The sequence below is a fragment of the Bombyx mandarina genome, chromosome 23 (assembly GCF_030267445.1).
Source record: "Bombyx mandarina strain Sakado chromosome 23, ASM3026744v2".
Taxonomy (NCBI): Eukaryota; Metazoa; Arthropoda; class Insecta; order Lepidoptera; family Bombycidae; genus Bombyx; species Bombyx mandarina.
The window spans coordinates 363,411-383,478 of NC_143229.1; the positions used below are offsets into that span (position 1 = coordinate 363,411).

At 41.8% G+C, this 20,068-nt stretch overlaps 2 protein-coding genes across 2 annotated transcripts; one reads left to right on the forward strand and one right to left on the reverse strand.

The window, feature by feature from the left end:
• Mocs1 (Molybdenum cofactor synthesis 1) lies at positions 1-17,717 on the forward strand. The gene is given in 13 exon segments (XM_028186433.2): positions 1-231; positions 322-418; positions 5,947-6,114; positions 6,846-7,009; positions 7,090-7,174; positions 7,254-7,317; positions 14,717-14,855; positions 15,269-15,379; positions 15,473-15,520; positions 15,522-15,594; positions 15,812-16,272; positions 16,350-16,463; positions 16,465-17,717. Coding segments are annotated over 13 exon segments (1,914 nt in total). The 5' UTR covers positions 1-117; the 3' UTR covers positions 16,741-17,717.
• Pfdn2 (prefoldin 2) lies at positions 17,602-19,934 on the reverse strand. Its single transcript, XM_028186435.2, has 2 exons — positions 19,494-19,934; positions 17,602-19,411 (listed from the first exon to the last, which is right to left on the reverse strand). Exons 1-2 carry the CDS (start codon positions 19,625-19,627, stop codon positions 19,114-19,116), a joined length of 432 nt encoding a protein of 143 aa, XP_028042236.1. The 5' UTR covers positions 19,628-19,934; the 3' UTR covers positions 17,602-19,113.
• Between the last annotated feature and the right edge of the window lie 134 nt (positions 19,935-20,068).

Here is a 20,068-nt window from a genome sequence, read left to right on the forward strand (position 1 = left end):
CCTCCTTAAGCCTGAGGCTGAGGAGCGGGGAAAAGTTTTGAAGTTTGAAGTTTTTCGTATCTGCGAGTGAACTTGATTATTTTGTTTACGTACGTGCAATAAGCCGACCGCAATAAAATGAAAATTCGGACTAATAATTTTTCATCTTTATATCGTATTTTTGAATGCGATCTAAGGACATTAAAATCGTGTTTCCGAGCTATTACTGTACCCGATAGATTGTACAGTGATGTAAGTAATTATATATTTAAGTCGAATGAATAGTACCAAGACTTGCTCAGAGCAGAAGTATTTAACGCGTGTTGCTTATTTTGTGCATAGGACAGCCGTGTGGAGGCGGCGACCTCATTAAGCGACCTACATGGTCGTCGACACAACTACCTGCGAATATCTCTCACTGAGCGATGCAACCTGCGATGTAAGTAATACTAGACACATCATCATATTTTCACACGTCTACTACACTTTAGTTTTCAGACTATCTGCATCAATGATCTAAAAATTGCTTGTTCATAAATAAGATCGCAAGACACAAATGAAGAAGTCAATAATTAAATTATAATCATCAAAACTAGTTGAACTAGCCCAGTCTGTACTGCTGAATCAACAGAACCGTTTTTATGTACAATATTATCCACAATAAGTGGCTTATTTTGTGTAAATATATATTGCCTCATGCTTTACATTAACAACACCACGTGACTGCATGAACTAGTCTCAGAATTGATTTGACCTTACCCAGTTATCATTCTATGAAAAGGCAAAAAATATATATTAGATAACACATACGCATGTCTGCTGCAAATATTAACATTAAACATTGTTGATTGTTGATATTATGGAGCTTGCAAGTAAATAGTCAATATAGATATTTATGCACAATTTTATATAAAAAACAGCTTTTCAAAAATGAACATTTCTTTTTAATGATTGACAGCAAAGATTGAATCAGTTAATTTAGAAAAAAGGAGTGGCAAGGGTACTAAATATAATTGTAGTGAAAGGTTATGAGATAACTCTATAATTTAAAATTTTAATGAACAATCCTATTGTGCTAAAAATAGCTTTGATGATGATGTTTCTTAGCTCTATAATAGATACTTCTTGAACATTGAAGTTATTGTGGTCTAAAGGATAAGATACCGGGTGTATGTATGTATATACAAATGTGTATCTAGTGATGCAACTGGGCTGCTGTTTGAATCCTGCAGGCAGGAACCAGTTTTTCTGCTAAAAAAACACATACATAAAAATGTTCATGAAAAGCTAACATGATGAAGGAAAAACATTGTGTACAAAAAATGAAACCTGCAACAATTTTAATTTGCATAATTACTGGTGGTAGGTACCACAACCCTGCCTATTTCTGCTGTCAAGCAGTAATGCGTTTCAGTTTAAAGAGGAGCAGACTTTGTATTGAAAAAACTTAGAACTCAAGCCTCAAGGTGGGTAGCAGCATTTATATTTATTGATCCCTATGGGCTCTGGTGACAACTTCTTAACACCAAGTGGGCCTTGAACTACTTGATTACATACGTAAGCAATAAATAAAATCTACTATACAACATTTTTTTCTTCCATTGAAAAGGGTAATGTTCAAGAGTAATGAGGTTGTTTGGAACTTCTGGGTCTGTAGAGGGGCTTCGGTTCCCGCTGTATTTTGTACCGTATGTTCCATGGGGAGTGCTCTGAGGAATTGTTTGAGATGATACCATCGTCTCGTTTTTACCATCGCACCGCCCGCTACCGTAGTAGAGTTCATCCATACTACCTGGAGCCACTGCATTCATCCATAGTGCCTTTTTAAGAGATCTTTTTTGCCATGTACCATCTGGCTTTTGAATAAGCTCCACTCCATGGTGATTCCCGAACGCTATAACATATCCTTCTTCAAACGAGACTTGTGGAGAGTCATTCTTACTTAACGGTAGGCAGTGGCTTGGCTCTGCCCCTGGCATTGCTGAAGTCCATGGGCGAAGGTAACCATTCACTGCAACGGCTGCCCCACCCTTCAAACCGAAACGCATTACTGCTTCACGGCAGAAATAGGTAGGGCGGTGGTACCTACCCGCGCAGACTCCCAAGAGGTCCTACCACCAGTAATTACGTAGATTATAATTTTGCGGGTTTGATTTTTATTACACGATGTTATTCCTTCACCGTGGAAGTCAATCGTGAACATTTGTTGAGTACGTATTTCATTAGAAAAATTGGTACCCGCCTGAGATTCTAACACCGGTGCATCGCTCAACTCGAATGCACCGGACGTCTTATCCGTTAGGCCACGACGACTTAATACCACCCACATAATATAAACTAAATAATTCATACTTTGAACATTATATATTCAAAGTATATACGTATTACATTTTCATTTTAATATTACCTAGTCAGGTCATAAGTATTGTCACACAGTAAAAACTTTTCTTTTAGAATGCTGGCCACAAAAAAGTTTATTGAATTCGAATTTCGAATTGTTCATGAAAATAAAAATGTATACTTTTAGAATTTTACTCATTTTTAAATATGGAGTGGACGCTTAAAGAAGACCGTGTTGCAGTTATTGCGTTGCATCGTTGCGGTTACGCGCCAATTCAAATTTTTAACATACTGAAAATTTTGAATATAACCAAAAGATTCGTTTATCGTACCATCAAACGATACAATGAAGACTCTAGTGTAGATGACAGGTCAAGAAGTGGTCGCCCTCGGTCTGTTAGGACTCCAGCAGTGATAAAAGCTGTGAAGGCGCGAATTCAAAGAAATCCCAAACGTAAGCAGAAACTGTTGGCCCTTCAGATGGGGTTAAGCAGAACCACGGTGAAAAGGGTGTTAAATGAAGACTTAGGGCTTCGGGCATATCGAAGAAAAACAGGACATCGTTTGAATGCTCGTCTAATGGACCTGAGACTGAAGAGATGCCGCGCTTTGTTGAAGCGGTACGCGGGAAAAAAATATTGGGAAATTATTTTTTCGGATGAAAAATTTTTTACCATAGAAGAGAGCTACAACAAACAAAATGATAAGGTGTACGCACACAGTAGTGAAGAAGCGAGCAACCTTATTCCGCGTGTCCAGCGAGGTCATTTTCCATCCTCGCTCATGGTATGGTTAGGAGTTTCTTATTGGGGCTTAACAGAGGTACATTTTTGTGAGAAAGGTGTAAAAACGAATGCAGTTGTGTATCAAAATACAGTCCTGACGAACCTTGTGGTACCTGTTTCTCATACCATGTTCAATAACAGGCACTGGGTATTCCAACAAGATTCGGCGCCAGCTCATATAGCGAAGAGCACACAAGACTGGCTGGCGGCGCGTGAAATCATCCGGCACGAAGACTGGCCCTCCTCCAGTCCAGATTTGAATCCGTTAGATTACAAGATATGGCAACACTTGGAGGAAAAGGCGTGCTCAGGACTTTTTGGCGGGAACGCGAGGAGTGAAGTTGTGTGATTTGTTTTATTTTGTCTATTTAGTGTTTCTTCAGGTTTAAATGTGTAATAATGATGGTTTATTAACTGTTTAATATCTGTGAAAGTGCACAAATGTGGGAAAATGAAACAAAGCTGCTGGACGTAACTTCTCGGGTTCCTCCAAAAAGTCCACTGAAAAAATCTCAGTAAATGACCACCATTTTACTGCGATTATATTTCATCCCATTTCATTAAATTTCATCCGAGTTGATTAATGTCTCAAATTAATCATCTTCATTTCATTTCACTCCATATTATCATTTTTCATAAAATTAAGAAAATAAAGTAAAATAAGACATGACTTAAAGGTCTTAGTTACCAGGTCATAAAATCTCTTAAAAATAAATAAATAAAGGCGTGCTCAAAGCCTCATCCCAATTTGGAGTCACTCAAGACATTCTTGATTAAGGCAGCCGCCGATATTGACATGGACCTCGTTCGTACTGCGATAGACGACTGGCCGCGCAGATTGAAGGCCTGTATTCAAAATCACGGAGGTCATTTTGAATAAACTTTAGTGTCATAAGAAACTATGTTTTGTTAAGTTCATTTTGGTATATTAATGGTTACATAATGAATAAACTTGTTTCAATTATTTTACATTAAACATGTGACAGAATTTATGACCTGACTATGTATAATATCATTACACAAACTCATACTAAGGACGGAACATCAAGACTATAAATTTCGGATAAACCATTCGAATATAAATCAATTTATTTTTTTCATTAATATCTTATTTAAAAATTTTTTTTTTTTTTTTTATTGCTTAGATGGGTGGACGAGCTCACAGCCCACCTGGTGTTAAGTGGTTACTGGAGCCCATAGACATCTACAACGTAAATGCGCCACCCACCTTGAGATATAAGTTCTAAGGTCTCAGTATAGTTACAACGGCTACCCCACCCTTCAAACCGAAACGCATTACTGCTTCACGGCAGAAATAGGCAGGGCGGTGGTACCTACCCGTGCGGACTCACAATAGATCCTACCACCAGTGATTACGCAAATTATAATTTTGCGGGTTTGATTTTTATTACACGATGTTATTCCTTCACCGTGGAAGTCAATCGTGAACATTTGTTAAGTACGTATTTCATTCGAAAAATTGGTACCCGCCTGCGGGATTCGAACACCGGTGCATCGCAACAACGAATGCACCGGATGTCTTATCCTTTAGGCCACGACGACTTCAAGAAAAAAGAATCAAATCAAATAAAGAAAGATCAGATTTATTAACAGTTGCGTTAATCTTGGCGAGTAGACATCAGCAGCAAGTTGTATATCTCACATTCCTGTGCTATCAGATTTGTTTATTTGACTGTTCAAGTAAATATAATAGAATAAAATAAAATAAAATAGAACAAACAATCTATATATATAAAAATGAATTGCTGTTCGTTAGCTTCGCTAAAACTCGAGAACGGCTGGACCGGTTTGGCTAATTTTGGTCTTGAATTATTTGTCGAAGTCTAGAGAAGGTTTAAAAGGTAGATAAATATGAAAATTCTCGGAATTAAATAAAGTTTAGGTATTTTATTTATCGATTGAGGCACTACGAAGTCTGCCAGGTCAGCTAGTACAATATAATATTCTACATCAAAAATTGATTGAAATTGATAGCATAATTAAGAAAACAACAAAAACACAAGAATAACAAAAGAAATACCAATTTAATCTTAACTAAAACAACCTTGAAACATACAGAACCAACTGAGATTAGTTATACATAAGTATATAATGTATGAATCAATAACAGAACTCTGGGTCCTCATCAGGTTTGAGCCCCGTGAGCTCACCTACAAAAGTTAGGGTTACGCTGATATAGCCTCTCAAGGCTCTCAGCTTAGGTAGGAAAAAAAAAAAAAAAAAAAAACAGAACTCTGTTGTTATTTACTAAATGTTTAAATTACTTTAGCTTATTAATTGTAAGTTCTTGGTTTAGAAAGTATAGTTTGCTAAAATATATTAAACTTCGAATCGCAAAGTATAAAACGTAGTAGACATCACTTGCTCTGCTACTGAACCATACACTGACTTGGAAACAATAGCTTCTTCAAATTGATGATACTAATTTAAACACCCTCCACAGTTTTTGGTTTCACAGACCTTTTTCGGAACCAGAGTATTATTTTTCCCACAGTTGTTTTCAGTCGTAGTTCGATACAGACTACCAGTTTTTTAAACTTGAAAGTTCACTCACTCACTGTTCAGTATTAATACACATAAATTAGGTGACCTACTAATATATATTTTCTGAGTCCTTAAACGTAATATTAAGGACTATCTTGTATAATCAAAACCAAATCAAATAAGGTAAAAAAATTAGATGGTACTTAGCTCAAAATTCAAATAACGATGAATAACGCAAGATTAAACCGTACAGTCATGTGCTCCTGATTGAAGAGTGGGTCAGTCATGTCCCAAGGTTCCAGCAAGTATTAATTATGTGTTGGAATTTGTGGTGCAGGCAAGTACTGCATGCCGGCGGAAGGCGTGCCCCTGTCCAGTCGCAGCTCGCTGCTGTCGGTGGAGGAGCTGCGGGTGATAGTGGGCGCGCTGGCGGCCGCCGGCGTGGACAAGCTGCGGCTCACCGGCGGGGAGCCGACGCTCAGGAGCGATCTCGCCGATATCATACGTAACGCCTATTCATCTGGTCACTATAATCGCCACACTATAACCATTTGTATCTGTCTAAACAATAATGTACATTCGAATCACAAATATCAAAAGGATGTCGTTCACGCATAAAGTGCTGGTTACAGGGCCTAGAACATGACCACTCCGCCCCTTTCCGTTGGTGGATTCACAGAAGTAGAGACTGCAACGTTTTCTGAGTATTATACCGGCGTACTGCGATCGCCAACTGGCATTTACTGACGATAGGGCGTCTTGTGAGACTCCCACAGACAGCCACCAACATGCGGCTCAGTAGTGGCGGGAAGCAGTTATATTTTCTTGTTTGAAGAGTGGGAAAGCCATTATAGTATACGATTAAAGCTTCGACCGCGTGCCTCGGGGCGGGAGGCGGTGCTGTGACGTCAATAGTCCACAATAGCTCGTACACTAATAAAAAATATAAAGGTGACTCAATAATAAACTTCTAATGCAGTCCTTCGATGTGTGTGTGTTGTGCAGAACACCCGACGTACTGGTACTCCGGTATAGATAATTCCTGCTCACGTGATTTTAAGCGGTTAGCGGAGCTGGTGCTTAACAATGTGATTGCTACTTGCCTACTTTGAGAGAATACCCAGAATTAGTGGCTAAGCCTCAACTTACTATTACTTTACCCTTAACAATAGTACTGAATTATGTAAGTTGATGTTTCGCGTGCGTGTGATGCGGCGGGTGTGTGTGTGTGCGCAGAGTCGCTGAAGGCCATCGACGGCATCCGCTCGGTGTCCATGACGACCAACGGGCTGGTGCTGGCGCGGCGCCTGGCCTCGCTGCAGCGCGCCGGCCTGGACGCCGTCAACGTGTCGCTGGACACGCTGCGCCCGGACCGCTACGAGGACATGGCCAGGAGGCGGGTGCGTGTGCGTGTGTGTCGCGCTGTACTGCGCTGTACTGCGCCGTAGTGCGTGTAATGTAGCGTGCTCGTGTCGCGCAGGGCCTGGCGCGCGTGCTGGCCGGCCTGGACCTCGCGCTGCAGCTCGGCTACTCGCCAGTCAAGATCAACACCGTGCTCATGAGAGGTCAGGCTCGCCCCCCGCGCTGCCCCCGCGCTCGCCCCCGCGTGTGAGCGCCGCCTGCTCACGGAGACTTTGCTTGCAGGTTTCAACGATGACGAGATCGGCGACTTCATAGAGATGACCCGCGAGCGCGACCTCGAAGTCAGGTGAGGTCACGACGAAACGTCTTTAAAAATCTTTAAACGAAACATCCAAAATTAAAGTACCCCCTTTTTAGTATTCGTTTCCTGAAAGAGAAGAGGAAACTTAGGCCCAGCGCACAGCTGAAGCTGCCGCAAGACGGGCGGCGGGACGGCGCACGCGCGCACCCACGGGCAGCTCTCAGGATATATTAGGGGTTAAAGTATGAAATTGCCGATTTGTACTGAAAAATTGAAATTCGTTTTTTTTTTTTCATTTAACCTATTTATTTAATCAAAATATCTACCACTAGCGGCCCGCTCCGGCTCCGCTCGGGTCCTTAACAAAAATTTCAACGATATTTGACGTTGTTTTATTTTTTTAAACAAAAGAACACTTAATGCGGCATAACTATAATAGTGAGGCATATGCTGTCCCGACACTTTTCGTAAATAATAATATGTTCTACAAAGTCGTAGTACATTATTTTATTCTATAATCAATAGTTTTCGCAGGGCGCGCGATGTAAAGAATATTTTAAGTATTTTTTTTATACCTTGGGTTACATTATTGTAGTTTCAGTAGGGATCCCTAATTTTTTTCAAAAAAGATTATAGCCTTTGTCACTCGGGAATAGTGTAGCTTCCAAACAGTGAAAGAATTTTGCAAATCGGTTCAGTAGTTTCGGAGCCTATTCAATACAAACAAACAAACAAATCTTTCCTCTTTATAATATTAGTATATATTATCTATACATTGCTGCCATCTAATAGGAAGGTCATTTATGCCTTTGCGATAGAACTCTGGTGATCTAAATTCTACAAACTGTGTGAAAGCATTTTGTACTGCCTCCTGGGAAGAAAACTTTTTATCTCGTAGAACATTATCCAAATCACGAAAAAATTGGTAATCCGTTAGAGCAAGGTCTGACGAATACGAAGGGTGAAGAATGGTTTCTAATTGCAGTTCCTGTAGAGTTAAAACGGTTTCTCGTGCTTTATGAGGTCTCGCGTTAGCGTCGAGCAATAATGGTGAAGATTTGAAGTCGTCGTGGCCTAAAGGACCGGTGCATTCGTATCTAGCGATGCAACGGTGTTCGAATCCCGCAGGCGGGTACCAATTTTTCTAATGAAGTACGTACTTAACAATGTTCACGACTGACTTCCACGGTGAAGGAATAACATCGTGTAACAAAAATCAAACCCGCAAAATTATAATATGCGTAATTACTGGTGGTAGGACCTCTTGTGATTCCGCTCGGGTAGATACCACCAACCCGCCTATTTCTGCATTATCATATAGCAATAATGGTGAGGATCGATTCATGAGTTGGGGCTGTTTCACTACAAGCTCTGCTATCATTGTTCGGAGTTCGGCACAGTAGACATTTGCCGTTATTGCTTGAACAGATCGGAGAAAGCTATAGTAAATAGCACCATGCTGAGACCACCAAACAGACCGTTTTGCGGCGTTTGACCTGGGGTCACACATTGCATTTTTCGCTTACGGTTATCATCGTAAAAAATCCACTTTTCATCACATGTCCAATTCGATCCAATATTCCTTAATTTCTGTATTGATTCAACAAGGCAACACAAGTTTCAACCCACGTTTCTTTCTGCAAATCAGTTAAATCCTGAGGCACCCATTATTCATATTTTTTTATTTTATTGGTTTGACGCAAATGAGTCAATATTGTTGGTAAGGTAACATTAAACCATGTCGCTATTTCCTGGGTAGCTTGGCTCGGACCGGCTTCCACCATCTCTTTCAATTTGTGGCGGGTACCCATCATATAGCGCAATATATTTGACAGATGCCTGAATCTCGCTTACGACATTTTCAAGATAAGCTTGCATATATACAAGTTCCGAACAACAACATTCGGACCGTCGGTCTACCGAGCAAATATCACCCGCTCGGTGGAAGATCCTTCCTTTGTCGTATAAGCCTCCCAAAAATTCATTGTTATACACATGTGTGGACGGTCTTCTACGTGGGTCGTTCTTCAAATCAAAATTTCCATCACAAAAGCGTTGAAACCAACATTACATTAGCAGTAGTCCCCTCTCCAAACGCAACATCATTGATATTGCGAGCTGTTTGTGCAGCGTTACTTCCGCGTCGGAACTTGTAGGTGTTCACTCGAATTTTCCATCTTTGTCTAAGCTGAATAAAAAAACAACTGAAAGTCGATAACGGAATGTTGCACATTTTTTAAAATAAGAACCTCATAGGTACCATTTGAAAAAAGGTTCTTTGTCAAGTCGAAGTACCTATCTATATATTAACACGTGAAGCTAAAACTTTGTACCCCTGTTTACGAAAATTGCGCGGACGGAGGAGTATGAAATTTCCCACACTTATAGAGAACATAGAGAAGAAGTGCAGGACGCTAATATTTTTTTAAAATTATGCATCAAAAATACATTATATCAATAAAGAAAACATTACACACACTACATTGACATTTATTTTGACACAACACAACAACAACAATTGTGAAACTTTTGATTATTTAATTATTTAACTATTCTTTAGTCTGTGGTCAAATTGAGAATAGATTACTATTGTTTGTCTTTTTTTTATTGCTTAGATGGGTGGACGAGCTCACAGCCCACCTGGTGTTAAGTGGTTACTGAAGCCCATAGACATCTACAACGTAAATGCGCCACCCGCCTTGAGATATAAGTTCTAAGGTCTCAAGTATAGTTACAGCGACTGCCCCACCCTTCAAACCGAAACGCATTACTGCTTCACGGCAGAAATAGGCAGGGTGGTGGTACCCACCCCGCGCGGACTCACAAGAGGTCCTACTACCAGTAATAATAATGTAATGTCTTTAATATTATTTATCTACTATAGTGTAGTTTTGGCGAAATCTGTATTATATTATAGAATATATTAATATCTGTATTATTATAGAAGTATAATAGTGTTTGACAATAGAACTATAATAATGTTTAAACTTTTAATTTCAATTAATTATAGTCGAATTTCGGTTATTGCGGGGACCACTAGTTACAATAAAACGGCAATTTCATACGCTAACCCCTATTATATCGGATATTAATCGGAATTTATTTTTGAAGCCAACTCTTGTACTGAGATTGTAACGTAAGTATGCCTTGTTGTGTGTGTGCGTGCGTGTGTGCACGTGTGCGTCTCGGAGACATGCGGTAGGACGTAACATTCACATTCATGAACAAATTCATATATTAAGGAGTGCATCGGACAATGTCATTATATAAAAACCGGCTAATCGCATAAATTGAAGTCGCTGAGGACGGATGAGCGCCGTACACTCGTGTTGGCTGGTCAAGTGGGACACTCACCCGCCTTAACAACAATTATAAGTGGCAGTACTAGTACTAACAGTTGGAATATCATCATTTAATTTCTTTAATAATAAATGTAATTAGTTGTATAGATAAACACGAGTTGTGTGTTCAACTGTTGCGAGACATTTCCTTATTTACTGAAAGATATTTACAAATAATTATTTCTAGATGAAGTTTCGGGTGTTTGATCACGTGCTTCTGAAATTCTGATACAAATGAATAAAACAGTTGACACAGTTGAACGTGGAATTGAACGTCAATTAGACACGACCGAATACGGAAACAACTTGCTTCTTTGCGGTGATAGGAAAGTGCTCCGCCCCCCGCGCCCCACCCGCCCCCGGGGGCGCCTGCCCCGCGCACACAGCGGCGCCGAGAGAGGGCGTGAGTGTTGTAGAGCTCGTGTCAACGTAATTAGTTCATTCGTATCGCTAGTCTTGCCGTCTGCGTCGTATTCTGAACTAAAGAGAACAAAGTAGGCGTAGTGAGCCTGTAAAGTAATGAAATACCAATTATTGGCTGACATTGGCTTAAATACATTCGTAATTACTCAACTGTAGATGAAATACACACCCTAAAAATATAATTTACTAACAATTTTCTTGTAGTTCGTAGTTCTTTCTTATTCGTTTATTTATTTATTACAAGGAGGACCTACAGCCCAACTCCACATAATAGAATAAGATAACAAAAAATAAAACCAGAAAGCCAATTAAAGGTCCCCCCCAACATAAACAACAAGTTATATTACAAACTCGAAAAAAAAAATAAAAAAAATTAGCAAGCATGAATCCATATAAGGAAACGAAGAAATAAACCAAACTAATTTAAATGTAAACTTACTTAAAATTTTCACAAATGAATAAATCTCAAGTGTGCTGTACATCAGCACCACGTGGCCCCACGCCCTGCATCCCGTCATCGCCCAGAAATCATCTGGCACTAAGCTGACGTGTCACCCTTGTGATACAGGAATTAAATGGGTCAAGTCATTTTTTTCCTTTTCTACCTAAGCTGGTAGCCTTGAGAGGCTATGTCAGCGTAACCCTAACGTGTAAATGAGTTCTCGGGGCTCTAACCAGGAGGCGTTGCTAACGCAGGATAGAGTATGTAGTTTCCGGCGGCCTCGACAAGAGGGTTTCCGTGTCGTGCCGCCTTCTCAAAGTGGCGCACTGATGCCGACTAAAGATATTTACTGATGGAGTCAAGCTCCAGATCATCATGGAGGTCCACGTTCCTCATGAACCACGGTGCTCCGACAGCTATCCTGCAAAAACGGGTTTGAATGTCTTGAAGGGGTTTCCAAGAATTGCGGGCCGCGTGAGCGAACACTACAATTGCATAGGTCATAACTGGACATATGCAAGTTTTGTAGAATATTACCTTATTACGAAGGGACAATTTATTTCCCTAGCAAATCATCGGATAGACGCGTCCTAGTATGAAAGCGACACGATTGCGTACCGTTTTTATGTGGGGCCGGAATGTCATCCCTCTGTCAAGGGTGACGCCTAGATATTCAGGTGGGCAGCGGCTTGGCTTTCGGTAGCCAGTGGCTTGGCTCTGCCCCTGGCACTGCTGAAGTCCATGGGCGACGGTAGCCACTCACCATCAGGTGGGCCGTGTGCTCGTCTGCCTACAAGGCCAATAAAAAAAAAAAAATTACCGTCGAGGCCCACGGTATGGGCTGGCCAAAGAGAGTAATGGGGCTAACGGCGGAGGTGTTAACGCGTTATGCACGAAGCGGTATTGGGAGGGCGACCCCTTTTGAAGAGCACCGCTGTGCTTTTCGTGGGGTTGCTGTTAATGCGCCACTTCTGGAACCACTGTTCCTACGAGGTGGTTGCTACGATCTGGAGTCGCCGATGCAATAACGACTTCTTCCTACACGAGTAGTAGATAGCCATGTCTACTTAGTCTGGCCATAAATACTGTTACAATTAAAAATAAAAATAAATCTATTGAAAATAACATTTATTACTTTTACAGTGTGTTAGTTTAATACATAAATATAAAACAATTTAAAGTATAAAAAGCTTATTCGAAGTGGTCTCCATTGGCTGCAATATAGTCCTTTAAACGTTGAGGCCAGTTATCAATAGAAGCACGCACTCTTTCCATGGGAAAAATTTTCACTGCCAATTGTACGGATTGTTTTAGGGACTCCAAATTATCATGGCGTTTAGAGCAAGCCGTACTCTCTAAAACTGACCATAAATCATAATCCAGCGGATTAAGATCGGGACTAGACGACGGCCAGTCTTCAGCTCTGATGAAGTCCGAAACGTTCGTTTTCAACCAAGACTGCGTAGACCGAGCTTTATGACCTGGCGCCGAGTCTTGCTGGAAGGACCATTCTTGATTATTGAACATGGTGTTGTTAAGGGGCTTCACTACCTTCTCAAGAATCTCTTGAGAAGAAGATCTTGATACACTTGTGCCGATGTTTTGATACCTTTTTCACAAAAGTATGGCTCAGTCACTCCTTCATAGCTAATACCCCACCAAACCATCACTGAAGTCGGATAGTGCCCACGTTGCACTCTGTCGACTAATTGGGAAGCTTCCTTAGAGCTTCGAGCATAAATACGGTCATTTTGTTTGTTAAAATGTTGCTCAATTGTAAAAATTTTCTCATCCGTAAACAAAAATTTTCTATGACCTCCCTTTGCGTACCGCTTCTGTAGTTGTTTCGAATTTACCACCCTATTCTCTTTTAAATTATCAGTTAAGAAATGACCAGTACGTCTCTTATAGGCTGCAAGTCCTAGGTCATCTTTTAAAATACGCGACATGGTTCTAGGTACTATCTTCATCTCCCGAGATAAAATCTTTTGCTTTCGGACAGGATTTCTTCGAATTCTTTCCTTTACTGCTTTGACCACCTTTTTCGTGCGAACACTATGTGGACGGCCAGATCTTTTTCTGTCACAAATAGAGGAGGTCTCATTGCACCTTTTAATAGCCCGGTACACAAACATTTTACTAATACCAAGCGTATGGAGCGTTTTAAAAATTGCATTTGGCTCCATACCTACTTTGTGTAATGCAATCACAGCGATTCGGTTCTCTTTATGACCCCACTCCATTGAAGATCGCAAAATATTATACAATTTATTGGCGCCAAAATGAGAAAACTCAATGAACAATCATATAAAAATGACAGATTCCAAATTCAAATGTAATATTTTGTTTATTATTAATTGTAACAGTATTTATGGCCAGACTAAGTAGATGCGTCTCGTCTGCATCATATGTTGTAGGTAAAGTGGAAGTAGATAGTTATTTGAGTTATAGGCAATATTTAATTAAAAAAGCGCAGTTGAGCACTTGAGGGGAACTCTCTACAGCTGCTTGTTTGTGTATTTCGTATAGACAACCAGTGTTGTGCAGCGGAGCGCGGCCGCAGCCAATATGAATAGTAATCACTTCCGGTGGTTTATTGTCGCTCAGTCGTAATCTTGCGGAACCTGTCGACGAAGGTTTTGTAAATAAAAAATACGTTCATATATCTAAATACCAATTAGATTATTATGAAAATAAAGAGAACCGAAAAAAATAGACATATTTTTACATGTTTATATCTAAATGTTAGTGTAAATGTTTATATAGTAATAAAATAAAAATGCTATAACTAAAAACGGATAAACTGAAATAAACATCAAAAGAAGAAACAGAAAAGTCCCTCCCGGGGCACGCCGCGGCGGGCGCACTGCGGGGAGGGCCCGCGCCGCTCGTACCGCCTGCCCCACGGGATGTGCGATAAGGGACGGTTGTGGTGAATACAAAGACAAGGACATATTATGACAATGTATGTGTAATGTAATATCTTTACAGCCTCCGAGAAAACCACACCGAACGTAAATTCATCAAATATAATACCTCGGTACTTACAAAACTGACTACTTAAAATCTTAGTTCGGACCGCCGAGACGCGACTCCGCGTCAGGGAAGAGCGCGGCCTACACGGCGCCGTGTGCGGACCCTCGAGCCGGAGAGCACCCGCTCTTGGTACAGGGCGGCTCGTCCCGAGGGAGCAGGCGATGGAGTGCCACCATTGTAACACATTTATTTGTATCTGCAGGTTCATAGAATTCATGCCATTTGCCGGCAACGAGTGGAAGTCGGGCCGCCTCGTGCCGCACCGCGAGGTCCTGCGGGCCGCCCGCGCCGCGCACCCCGGCCTGCGCCCCCTGCCCCCGCGCCCCAACGACACCGCCACGGTACCCCCCCACACATATACTGCACTCAATACTAGATGACAGGTTATGTACGTAGTAAAGGTACCATTACTCTGCTCGATTATTTATAAAATTGACAGTGAAGAACTTGCTAGCTCCTTCATAAACTTTAACCAGAAGTAGGATTAGTATATTATGCTCTGCTAAGTACTGTTATTGAAAATCGCGGGAATCCTCTTAATCTGGGCAGCGTAGGGCCGGACATTGCAGCGAACCTGCGACCATCAGAGAATGCCAAAGGCTGATAAACAAACTTATAACAAAAAAATTAGTTTTCAAATAATTTAATTTATTTCTTCAAGCTAATCATTTGACTTGAATATCTCACATCGCGTACAATTTGAGTTTTATCGATTGCGAAACAAACGCTGTAATGAGTCTGGTTCGTTGGACAGCTGTGGAAGGTGGGCGGGTACGCGGGCACCGTGGGGTTCATCTCGTCCATGACGCAGCACTTCTGCGCGACCTGCAACCGACTGCGCCTCACCGCCGACGGGAACCTCAAGGTGAGCGGTGGGGACCCCCGGGGGCGCGGGGGCGGTGCGGGGGGCGGCGCGGGGGGCGCGGGTCCCGGTACAAGCGGCCGTGTGTGTGTGCAGGTGTGCCTGTTCGGGGCCGCGGAGGTGTCGCTGCGGGACGCGGTGCGGGGGGGGCGCGGGCCCGGCGCGGCTGCTGCAGCTGGTGCGCGCCGCGCTGCACAACAAGAAGGCCGCGCACGCCGGTAACTGGGCAGCTGCTCTCTCCTACCTTGCCGCTCTTGCCTCTTCGCCCTATCCACCCTCTCTGAACTAGTTCGTGTACTCTGCACAATCAGCACTGCACGAATGTAGCATCACCGGTCCCCCTCGTCCCGAACCCGCTTAGTGCTGCATCAGCTCATTTCCTTTACTAACATTGTTCGTCTTGGAACGAGTTTCCACGCGTTCTTGGTATTTCAGTAGCGCGAGCTCGGTCCGCGCGGCGCGAGGAGGCGGGCGAGCGACGGGGGGCCGGGGGGTGGGGGGCGGCCAACCTCCGCACTCTCGCTGATCCTTCCTCTACTTATAGGAATGCAAAATTTGGCGCACATGGAGAACCGGCCCATGATTCTCATAGGCGGGTAGGTGACTTAACCTCGAGAGACGGGCGCGCGTTCAAAGTACAGGGGGTCGGGGGGAGCGGCCGGCTACAGGCGCGCGCTTACTGCACCGGGGGGTCGCGGGGGTCCGGGGGGTCCGAGCCGCCCGCCCGCCTCTCGCACCTGGACGCGCAGGGCCGCGCCCGTATGGTGGACGTCAGCTCCAAGCCGCCCACGCAGCGCGCCGCCGCCGCCGAGTGCGAGCTGCGCGTCGGCGGCCGCCTGCTGCGCCTGCTCCGGGACGCCGCCATGCCCAAGGGAGACGCGCTCACCGTTGCCGAAGTAATTTATTTCTCGAATTCGATGCAGACCCAAATGGAATTTTTAAAATGAATGATTAAGTCAAACACTCCTTACAGATCGCGGGAGTGCTGGGCGCAAAGCGCACGTCCGATCTGATCCCGCTCTGCCACCCGCTGGCGCTGGAGCTGGTGCGCGTGCGGGTGTCGCTGCCCGGCGGGGAGTGCGCGGCGGGGGGGCGCGGTGCGGGTGCGCTGCGAGGTGGGGGCGGAGGGCCGCACGGGGGTGGAGATGGAGGCGCTGGTGGGGGCGGCGGTGGCCGCGCTGGCGCTGTACGACATGTGCAAGGCGGTGGACAAGCACATGTCGGTGTCGGAGCTGCGCGTGGTGCACAAGTCGGGCGGGTCGACCCCGCGCGCCCGCTCGCCCCCGCCGCCCCTGCGCGCCCCCGACACGACCCCGCTCGACCCCAAGGAGACCTACGCGCCCACCGACCTCGCACACTTCTAACTGGTCACCACAAACCTGTGACTAGTGGGTGGTGCCGCGGCGCGGTAACGCTGTGCCCTCGCTCCTCCTCGTGCTTTACTTCGTGGTTATGAATTTAGCTTTTAAGGTAATGGTGCTCTTGTATAATATTAACCAAGAACAAAATTAACTACTGGATGTTAATAAAAAACAACGTTAAGTCTTCAAATTTTATTATAATTTAAATACATGTTAATCAAATGCGACATTAGAATCTTCTCACACCGGGCTCCGGCTGCGCCTCTCACGGACATAACACAATGCTAACGGAATGCAGAATGTTAGATTGCAATTATTTTGGATTATCATAGAACATCATCATATATATGACTGGTATATCAACAAACTTGAGGAACAGTCAAAGCTGTTAAATTGTAGGACATTGAAATGTGCTGTGCGCGGGATATTATGCGAATTGCTTGCCCAACTAACTGTATGGCCTTCTAATATTCATTCTACTTCATTTCGTTCCTAGAAATATGAGTTCGAAATCTCAATTGCTTTTGAAGGTTCCACCTTACCTGAACGTAACTGCTTCTTGGAATAAAATAGATGTTGGTGGCGCCCGCCGTGCGGCTCCACTAGACGCCATAGTTCGCCAGCACAACACTCAGAACTATTTTAAGTGGAAACATTGTAAAAAAACCTAAATCCATCCACTGTGGTTTCTAATACCCCACCTGATACATGGAGGTAAGAAGGCAGGGCCCGACTAAATGTAAAGTTTGGATTACAATAAACATGTCAACGAAAGGACTTGCGTGCCAATTGTATGTTATCCTCTGTGGTATCAACAGTATTGGAGATTAGTCGTCAGACCCTTACAAGTCCAAACTACAAAAATGAATTTTTCAGAAATATATTTTATACAAAATTACTTTACATGAAATAAATATTAGTACACTTTTTTTTGTTTAGTTATTCTTTTCTATATTATAAAATAAAGTTTCTTGTTATTCCTGGCTATTTTTATTTTAAGTAACAATAAATTTTAAGGTTCCAAAATTAAAACCAAATATGAATTCAGCCATGATCATGTTTTATAATCATATTAAAATTCACCTGATGAAACAGAAAAAGTTGTCACTGTTTTATTGTGACATCCCACCTGGTATTAAAATTTTATCAGACCTCTGACAACATTATGAATGTCACCATCCTGCTAAGAGTATAGGAAGTTTTAATTATATTGTATAGTTGTCCATAGAAATAAGGTAATAATCTAACCATGCTCACTTAGAGTATGGTGCAAGTAATAAATTATCCAAACTTATTGAGACTTTTTACACAAAGTTATTACCTGATTGCCATAGTTCATCTCTGAACTCGGACATGCGTATAGTATATCATTCAAATTGTTGGCAGTAAGTTGGCTCTACCCCTGGCAATGGTGAGCCGTATGCTTGTCGACAAGGGCAAATAAAAAATTCAGGCATTCAGGCTTGTTAACTGGCCAAACACTTCAAAATAGCAGTAAACCTTAAAGCTATGTACACAGTTAAACAATACTCTCAAGGTTTCAGTGATATTTCTACTTATTACAGTTGCCTACCAATCACATTGACTCTGCATAGGTGAGCTTCAGATGCTGTGGCAGCATTGGGAATATACATATAGCACAATGTGGAAAACATTTTACTATTTCAATTATTTTTCTCTCATATATTACTCTAATGTTTAGAGTTTAAACATTCAAAGCAATAAAAGAAATATATCACTGTCACCTTAGACATTGTTAAAGAATGGTGAGGACAACAACAAAAAACTCCATATTGTCTTGACTTCTTAAATGAAGCTATTCTCATAATTGTTGGGACAAAGAGACTGCTTCTCTGCATTTGTATTACATATTCCATGAAGTGTTGAAAAGTTGTTCAAGATCTATTTTATTATTAAAGTTTATTATCATACTACTTTCCACTAGACAAGGGTTCATATTCTACTGCCTGAAAAAACTGTTTATTGAGTTTAATTCCACATTATTTGAGCACATTCAGCTGGGGAATTAATTATTCTCTGTGGAGTTTTCGCAGTAGTATTCCTTTCTTTAAATATCTGGTTAAGTGTCTTGGAGTATTGTCACACTAAAATGATTTATTTATCTGGTTGAGGTGGATATTCAGTTAGATTTTCCTTTTCTTGTCATCATAGTCATAAAGTACTGCTTCATAATACCATGTTTGCCCCCCTTGCCCCTAAACATCAGCCAGAACTAATTTATCAAGCCACACCGTAATAGTATTGTTAATAATAAAAAGTTTCCCAGTACTACCTCACACTGCTTTAGGCAAATGTAGGACTAGTCTCACTGTCAATACACTGCGACAGCTATATGAAATGAAAGGATCAGTATAGTTAACCGCTAGCAACTAGCACATTAGACTTGGTAGAGGTGGATTGCTCTGGAGGTGGTTCAGGCATGGTGCGATCAGCACGTTGGATGCGAATATCATGTTCCTCAATGTATTTATTGATCTCCTCTCCCTTCTGAGTGAGTTGGTCTTCTAGGGACTGGATGGCCTTAGGTAGCTGTTCATAATTGCTGATCAGCTCTGGCAACACCTCAGCTACGGTGCGTTCGACAAGCACGCCCCCAAACATCCGGAAACACTTACGGGTCAACTCCACTCCCCGCAAAGTCTCAATTACGATCCTGTAGACATAATTTACTATGTATTTTGTATTTTTTTAAGCAGTAGATTGATATGCGATAGATTTATTCCACATTTACTCACTTATGTTCGTTTAACTCCATTTGTAATTCTGATATTTTACTCCCTAATTGACGTTGTTCATTACGAAGAGTTTGGAAACCAGCAAAGATTTCCTCATTAGTTTTTTTTCCTACTTTTGATGTATTTTTAGCCATTTTACTCTAGGTAGGTAGGGGAAATGGAAATCAAAATTTTAGGAAAAAATTTAATATCGTTTTAAAAAAAGAGTAATCAATTTAACTCTCTTTGAAAAGTAAAAATAATCACGGTTTACTGAAAGTTTTAAAAATAAAAGAACATATAAATGTATTTTCAATTAACAAAAACTCAAATTATCTAGTTTTTATCGAATACACGGATTAGGTTATGTACATGTCAGTTTTTTTTTTTGCGAACGCTGGTTACTTTACCTTTTAGGCAATTTTTTTTAATTACTTCACAAGAAAATCTTTACCCTCAAATAAATTGTGACCATAGTTTGTGAAACACTTGAGATGTTCTAATAGTACAATAGTTGGGGAAAAAGTTTCTTCGCATTTTTTAAGAAAATTCTCATTTTTTTATATTGTTTATTTACATTTAACTAAAGTATGTAG

Excerpts from the sequence above, each read along its gene's own strand:
- Pfdn2 (XM_028186435.2), bottom strand. The coding sequence starts at position 19,627 with ATGGCTAAAAATACATCAAAAGTAGGAAAAAAAACTAATGAGGAAATC. Across the intron at positions 19,412-19,493 it reads ATGGAGTTAAACGAACATAA|GATCGTAATTGAGACTTTGC; the intron begins GTGAGTAAATGT and ends TTATGTCTACAG.